This window comes from Mizuhopecten yessoensis, unplaced genomic scaffold (genome assembly GCF_002113885.1).
Source record: "Mizuhopecten yessoensis strain PY_sf001 unplaced genomic scaffold, ASM211388v2 scaffold716015, whole genome shotgun sequence".
Lineage (NCBI taxonomy): Eukaryota > Metazoa > Mollusca > Bivalvia > Pectinida > Pectinidae > Mizuhopecten > Mizuhopecten yessoensis.
In genome coordinates this window covers 102,138-110,285 of record NW_018479905.1, presented here as the reverse complement: position 1 = coordinate 110,285, position 8,148 = coordinate 102,138, and the positions used below count along the sequence as shown (strand labels likewise).

General features: G+C 34.3%; 1 protein-coding gene across 1 annotated transcript in view; it reads right to left on the bottom strand.

The window, feature by feature from the left end:
• Positions 1-2,087: 2,087 nt before the first annotated feature.
• Positions 2,088-8,148, bottom strand: part of LOC110441523 (tetratricopeptide repeat protein 27-like) — an 18,995-nt gene continuing 12,934 nt past the window's right edge. The window contains exons 18-24 of the mRNA XM_021484696.1: positions 7,083-7,161; positions 6,826-6,912; positions 6,007-6,120; positions 5,152-5,235; positions 4,612-4,723; positions 2,765-2,865; positions 2,088-2,257 (exon numbers count right to left, since the gene is read on the bottom strand). Coding sequence (XP_021340371.1) covers positions 2,138-2,257; positions 2,765-2,865; positions 4,612-4,723; positions 5,152-5,235; positions 6,007-6,120; positions 6,826-6,912; positions 7,083-7,161 — 697 coding nt within the window. The 3' untranslated portion in view covers positions 2,088-2,137. The remainder of the gene's footprint in view (positions 2,258-2,764; positions 2,866-4,611; positions 4,724-5,151; positions 5,236-6,006; positions 6,121-6,825; positions 6,913-7,082; positions 7,162-8,148) is intronic.

The window sequence follows — 8,148 nt, the reverse complement described above, 5'->3', positions numbered from 1 at the left end:
CCTCTGTTTGATGTGGTCCTCGTGAGTTGATCCTCTGTTTGATGTCGTCCTCGTGAGTTGATCCTCTGTTTGATGTCGACTTGCATTTCACTCCTTGACCGTCTCGATGCGGACGATGAATTGTCAACCTTTCCTCTATAAGGTGAAATGACGTGTGTTCGCAACGCCCAAGAATGGCAGAGATTGCTAAATTGGCCTGTACTGCGAATTGTTTTAATTGTTTATCCGTCTTCACACCAGCCAAAACCATAGACTTTATATATGGATACCAGTCTTCCACTTTTTGGAATGAGCATTCTTTAATTAATAATGAAGCAGTTTTTTTACTTTGAGGAATCTGATTAAACAACTGATAAAAGTCTTACACTATTATGTTGTAATCTTGACGTTTTGTTAACACATTGATCAGCTGTACCTTACAGATATGGTGGTGTAAATAGGATATATATATATATTTAATAAGATTAGTGCCACCACACAGGAAGAGAACGGATATCAAAGTGGATACGAAACGAAACAACAGGAACCAAAGAGATGACATAACAGCATCAAAGACGGTAACCACAATATACCCTGTGGCAACACCAGACATTTTTGAAGGGAAGGCATTTCTTGCACCACATTATGCCCTCGTTATGTATCCTTTGAAATCTAGAAAATTTGTAGAACACCAACTTACACGCGATAAACGTGTCTTTAATCATTGCAGACAGTGTGGAGATGAATATATTTTTTCGTGGCTATTATCTTTTGTAACATTGTGGAAAATTTACATCGCAGTTACATGTATTCAGTTTGCGAGCAGATCCCAAATGATAATGTCTTTCATCAGCTTATCTAGTCCCGATGCGTGATGACTCCGACATCTGCCCTCTATATTTTATACAAAATTTGCAAGTACGTTTTCCTGCAAATCCCAATATAGCAGGGAGATTATCGTGCAGTTCGAGGACAACCTAGACATGGTCCTTAAGCACCTCAGAAATTACTGTTCATTAAGTATTCATGATTAACTTCTGCAATACTCTTTATTCAGTAGAACTTTCTCATTTATCTGTGTATTATGTTTTATTTGCATATCAGATGAGTTCTTGAGTCATGGGTCATATTAATCAGCGGGAGTAAAATATTATTTGAATAATTCTTTTTCGTGTATATTTTCTTGAGGAGAAATAACTACTGCCGAATATAACACCTTAAGCTTGTGTTCCCTGTGCTGTGAGTATAAGATGGTGATGGACACATTGCCATAAACACAAATTTGCATCCTGTAAATATTTCTCTTTAGTAGCGTTGTATGACCGGAGTGCATGTATCAACCCCCTGAGGAGTATTGACAAGTACATGATTCAGGAGGTCTGACAAGTCTGATGGAAATAGACAAATGTAGCGATAGTTGACTTCCGCTTTATCTGACCGTCTCCAAGTGTTGGATTTTTTTCATCTATATTAAGACCTTATCTCTGTTTTAAGGCAACATCACATTCTCATTATTTATGAAATTTAAAAAAAATTAAAATAAATACGTTATAAAATCAACAGAGCTTGATCCTTCATTTAAAATCATCAGAGATAAAAGAAAAAATCTATACTAATTTCTTGATCACCCAGTAGTTTACTATGTAGATTTGTGTTTTATCAAATACCTGTTGATTCTTGTTATAGTAATACAAGCAATTTTCAGACCATGAAATACAACGTTCTGTATCGCACATGTGCAATACAGAATGTTGTATTTACCTACTAGCCGGAATTACTTTTTATGGGAATCCCCTTGTCATGGCGAACTGAAAAGTTCGCGGTATTTGCAAAAAATATCAAAGTTTATAAAATATTTGTATCGATCTCTACCAAATCATAAGGTATGTGATAAAAGCAAGACCACCCTCTTGTGTTTTTCTAACGAATCAGAAAGCACTCATTTATTGCGCGGACATATATATTCACTCGTGCGCGGTGTGTGGTCTTGCATATTTATTCCTGTTTCTTGATGTATTTATGCATTAAGAACATTAACAAGAAGTAGTCTTTTTAAAGTACATACTTTGACTTCATACACAAACAATATGATACTTAATATATATTTGAGATATTTATTTATATAGCTGATGTTCAAAAGAGTTCTCAATTATCCAGATCAGCTTCCTTTTAACTCCGTCACTTTTGAAATTATTTCTTGCAGTTTTACTTCCAACTTTGAGCAGTGTTCAACTACTGCAGTATCCAGTACCTCCGTCACCTCGTCTGTATGTTGTTTCTGAGGAGACAAAAACGCGAAATAATATTTTAAACTGACAATTTAGTGAAGATTTTTTTTTTTTAAATTGAATCACAAAATTCTTCATGATAATAAAGTTTGGTCCTCCTCCATCAGGTCATGTAAAGATCAACTACATGAAGTTTTGTTAGGAGGTATATCTTTTCAGTATCTATTCAATTTTAAGGCTATTACATGTATTTGACTAAATAGCCCCTTTAATAATCAAGTACATTATATGATCAAGGTAAACTAACCTAATTAATTACATCCACATGTTAAACCTACCAGTTCACATATGCTTACAGTATCCTCTTGCATCAGCAGGTATTTGTTCTATGATTTTTGAAGTGTTAAATAGTACAAGTTTTACTGGTTTTATCTCTGTAATTCAATTAACAAATAGAGATATGGGGTGTGCTGGTAACCTGTACGAGATCTTTTACCAAGATTTGACACCAACAAAAGCAGTCTGTATTAATACTATTGCTTTATTACTTGTATCACCTTGATTTTTGTCAGGACACCTTTGACCATTAACTTCGCGGAGGACAACATCTGGATAGCCTTGGTGGAGCTCTCTGCTTTACTGCAACATTCCTCATACCCTAAATTAACATACAGTGCCAATGTGTGAGCAGTAAGTAACCATCCAGTTGTAAAAAGTCTTACCTGGACATTTTGTACAGAATAGAACAGAACAATAAATGTTCAAATGTTCCAAAAATGTAGTAAAGTGGCCATTAAAATCATGAAATGGAATTTTATCTGAACAATTAAATTTTCAATGTACAGTTAAAGTGACTTTGTACACAAAAACCCTTGTTGTATTTTTTTATTTTTTTTTAAACATATTGACCTTTTTTAATTAGCAATGGCATTTGGCACAAATTGAACAACTTATAGGAAGCCCTTTTTCCTACAACACTTTTTGTAAGTGACCAAAAAGCAACTAGAACTGTAAGCAAAAGGCTAACTAATACCCCCCACCCCCCACCCTACTCCTATATAAACCAGAAATGTAAGGTAAAGGCTAACTAGTANATTGCAAAGCAATCCATAGTCTCCCACCAGTAATGCTTTCTTTATTCACGGAGCTGTACACTTATTTAAGCATATAGGTCACTGACATAATTTGTGTACTCCCTCCTAATGCCAATACATACTTGCAAACCAAATCTTGTTACCCCAGATGAACCAGCTTTGCTGAAATCGTCCTAGTAGTTAAGGATGAATTGTCAGGACAGAGATTTTTAAGAAAGGGCCATAACTCCTTAGGAATCAGGGGGGTAGTTACCACATCTGTAAACTTTCACTGAAATCGGACCAGTAGTTTATAGGAGGCAGACAAAGGTTTTTTTTCAACAAAGGGCTATAACTCCTTGTAAAAAGGCCAGAATGAACAAGCTGTAAGGATTTTTATCAGCAATTCTCATTGAAATCCATCAAGTAGTTAAGGAGGGGTACACAGTACTACATTGCGTCCACAGATGGACAGACGGACAACCTGATTCCAGTATACCCCCCTAACTTCTTTGCAGGGGGTATGAAAAACACTTGCAGAAGCCAGTGACCAGAGATGAAATATAGTGTTGTAAGCTTAACAAGCTTTGTAAAGGCAAGCAAATGAGTGTAAGCTAGCCATGCTTTGTAAAAGGTGTGTCAGTGGACCCTGTAATCTAACTAAGCTTTTTAAAAGAATGTCAATAAACCTGTATGCTAATCAAGCTCTATAAAGATGTGAAAATTAATCTGTAAGCTAACGCTACATTATGTGGGTGTATTAAAGACTGTAATATAACCTAGCTTTATATATGTGTGTTAATGATGACTGTAAGATAACGAAACTTTTTTGAAGATGTTTTAAGGACTTTGTAAGATAACCAATCATTGCAAAAGTGGGTAAATGTTTATGTAATCTAAGCATGCATTGTAAGAGTGTATTTATAACTCTAAGGAAACCAACCTTTGAGGCTTTGTAACAGTGTGCTAAATACTGTTAATTAACCAAGCTTTGTGAATGCTGTGCAAGAAAACTAAGCATTGTAAAGGTGTTTTATTGAATATGTAAGCTAACAAGCCTTTTTGATAGTATGTTCATGATATTGTTAGATAACAAGGCTATGTAATGATGTGTTCATAACTGTTTAAGATGAGTTTTGTAGAGGTGTTCAGACATTACAACTTGGGACTGTGTTCAATCTATGCTCAAACCCATATTCTTAAATCAATTGAAACTAATTTTTTATTACTCACTGAAATTTTACATTGAGAAAGTTCAAGCATTTGAAACCATATTCTCACACAAAAAAAGAATTAAAACTAGAACATGAGAATGTGTTACTTGAACGTACTTTCAGCTAGCTCCAGTGCCTGGTCAGCAATTTCTTTACACCTGTCTGTAGTTTGTTCCCACTTTGGGTCCTGAGTGACACACCTGTAGGCCTTCTGTAGGTACTGTAACACCTGTATATAGTAGAGGTATATCTATATCTATATATATTGATATTTTAAATTATTATACCTGTTATGATTATTTCAACAAAAACTCTATTTAATCAATATATACATGTATAATATTAAATATGTATAACACTTTCAATTAAGTTATTCATACTGTCTATCCATAGACAAGACAGACATTCTTTTTTTAAAAACAAAGATACCATTAAAGTTTCTAAAGCATATAATAACCAAAAAGTTCAGGAATTTGTTTGAATTTACCATGCCAAGGTATATTTGAAATGCAATTTTCAGATCACATATACTTTGTTTGCATGAACTTAGTATTTAAAACTGTTTGTACTCTTTGCAAACTTCAGAAAAGCATATTACAGGGTATTGAACATGAAAACATAACTACATTATATATCAGGTGTATTTGTCTTTATTACCACTTCATGTTTTTCTTCTTTCCCTCCCATACTATAAGCTGTCAGCTTGGCATAAGCTTTCCATATCTCAGCATTGTTAGAGACCTAAAACAGTCATAAAAAGCATGTTTTAACATCTATCCACATTTCGATGGTTTTTATTGTTTTTATTATATTGACTAACGGTATAATATGAAATGGTGTTAGATATTGGTTTGCATTCCATAAGTGATAATTTTTTGTAGATAATTCTCATAAATCTGGATGATCTTACTGGGTAGTACACTGTAATGACTGCATTAATATCAAAAAGATGCAATAAAGATATAACTGAATGTTAGGTTAAGAATGCCTAGTTACACAGACAAAATTAATTGAACAAGAGGCCCATGGGCCTTAACGGTCACCTGAGTCTTACAGTATTTATTTTTGTTGTTGAAATATGTATCAATTTGAGTAAAAAATAGTGAAGTATAACGTTAACTTAAGTTTGTCAGGACCATGAGCTGATCATTCCCAGACAGAGTTTCAGTTAAATCGGCCTATTAGAAATTGTTTTAAGTTTGAAATAGTTATTTTCAAAATAGCGGTCGTGGCAGCCAAATTGGATTTCTGATCAACCCGAAAAATAACAACGCTTTGTCAGGACCATGAGTCGATCATTCCTACAAAGTTTCAGTTTAATCGGCCCATTAGGAGTTGACTCAGGTGACCTAAAAATTAGTAAGAACATTCTCAACTATATCACATGTCTAACTTGACTTAATACTAATATTTGAAAAGAACTTTTCATATTTGTTACAAATACATAAAGCTTTCTGTTTATAAAGTTCTGTATTGTTTGTCATCATCTTTAGTAGACTGAGGGCCCTTTACCTTGGAAGTAGTTCTACCAAATAATGTCAGTAACTCTGGTATGTGTTTGGAGCCTGGAAGTCCATCAGCATCTGTGTAGTTTTCAGTCACCGCCTGAACCAGAGTACTCAGTACCTGTAACAGTCATTAACAGGTTATAACTCCAGGGGCACCCAGGATTGTGAAAATTGGGATAACATAATCATTACGATTTATATTTGCGATTCTACTTGGACATTTGCTGGCCAAATGATTTTTAAGTCTAATATGTTATGACACATAAATATAATTCTAAATCATTTCAGATGTAACACGACATTCGATTGGTCATTCAAAAGAAGTTGAGACAGTATAACCACTATATACCATCCACAAATTTCTATTGTTTTTATGAAGCCCGGATGGCGATTGTTAATGACGTCAATGACCCCCACTGAGCCTGACATATCATGAAATTGATTATTCATGAGGTCACGAACAATAACTTGACTCCGAAAGATCAATGTTATTCAGTCTCACTTTAAATATACCTTAAGTCACCAATCAACGACAGAGTGATCCAAAAGAAAACACTCAAAAATATCTTCAAATCACCATTTTTCTTTTGGTGGTTTTGGCTTATATGAATTTGTGTCGGTATATTGTGATTATACTGTCGCATTTAATCCGTTTAAATGGCTCTGTTCGGCGTCGGCAGTAAAACTCCATTTGCAACAGTATACTCATAATTATACCGTCACAAATTTCAAAATACAGTGCTGTAGGGTTATTCCTAGGTGACAATGTATAGGATACATGACAACAAATGAATCGTTATCACAGTGAATGAACATAACCTACCTCACCGTCATCCCACTTGACTTTTATATCAAGGAGTCTGTTATAAGCCAGTATGGCATTCGCCACATCACCACAATCTGTTGCAACCTGTAAAATTAACAGCAAAAGTAAAATGCGAAGAAAAAACTATGACTAGTGTTACCAAGGAACAAAACTTTTACAATACAGTTGTGTATGTGGGTTTACATCTATAATTGTGAGTACCATTACACAGAAGACACCCTTACTATATCTATAACTTGAGGTAGTGTACTTACTATGAGGACGTTCTCCCATAGCTTCCAGTTCTCATAACTGTACTTGGTAGCTTCCATCAAAACCGTCAATGCTTTCTCCCTGCAGCAGCAACAAATATAACAGGGTTTTACCAGGTGAGCACAAATAAATAATTTCATTCTCCTATCTTAAAATTTCCTGCACTGAAAATCAAGGTGTTTTTTTCAGAATAATAAATTATGTTTCAAGAAAGATGCATATCATTCTGTAGACATATTCGTTGTACATTGTTTAAACAGGTATACATAAAAAGACAGGTCAATCTGTTTAGACTGATCCCTCCATAAACTGAAATCCTTGATAAATCAAACATTAGCTAGCTCCTCATTTATACATATCTGGTAATTGAACCAGTCTCACAATTCATAATGTAATACTCGTCCTGGTGGTGTTCAAATCTTATCTTTAACATGAGGAAGATCAGGTTAAGTTAGTACATGGTATACAAAGGTGAATTTATCACAAAAGTGAAAAAAATATTATGGTTGAGAGTATTCATAAACACATTTCAAATGAGTATCTATCAATTCATTTATTACAAATATGCAACTCATTATCAGACATTTTGATTTTTGTGTTAGAAACAGATATGATTAAATTTATCATTCTTCAGAATATTTTTAATGATGAGATAATTAATGCAGGAGCACATTTAGGATTTTTTGTTAGGGATGGGTACAGGGTGCTCAAGTTGAAATTACTGTGGTCAAAATGTGGTAGAAACGTTTTTAACCAGCAAAGAAAAAGATACAAGGTTACCGCGAGCGGTATATAATACGCACGTCACACATTGAATGAGCAGTTGTTTGTATGATTGAAATATATGAAGTATTTGTGAGTAATTGATATTAAAAGAGAAATCATTCAACATAACTGGTAGATCAATGAGTGCAATACAACATCATGGAACGCATGCATCGCATTAATGAAACCAAGGGGAATAACTCCAATAATTACGGTCGGATAATGGCGGTTATCGAACTTGTCCGAGGTTTCATGGTAATTAACCTTGTTGTGAAGTTTGAAGTTAATCCGTTAATAATTACT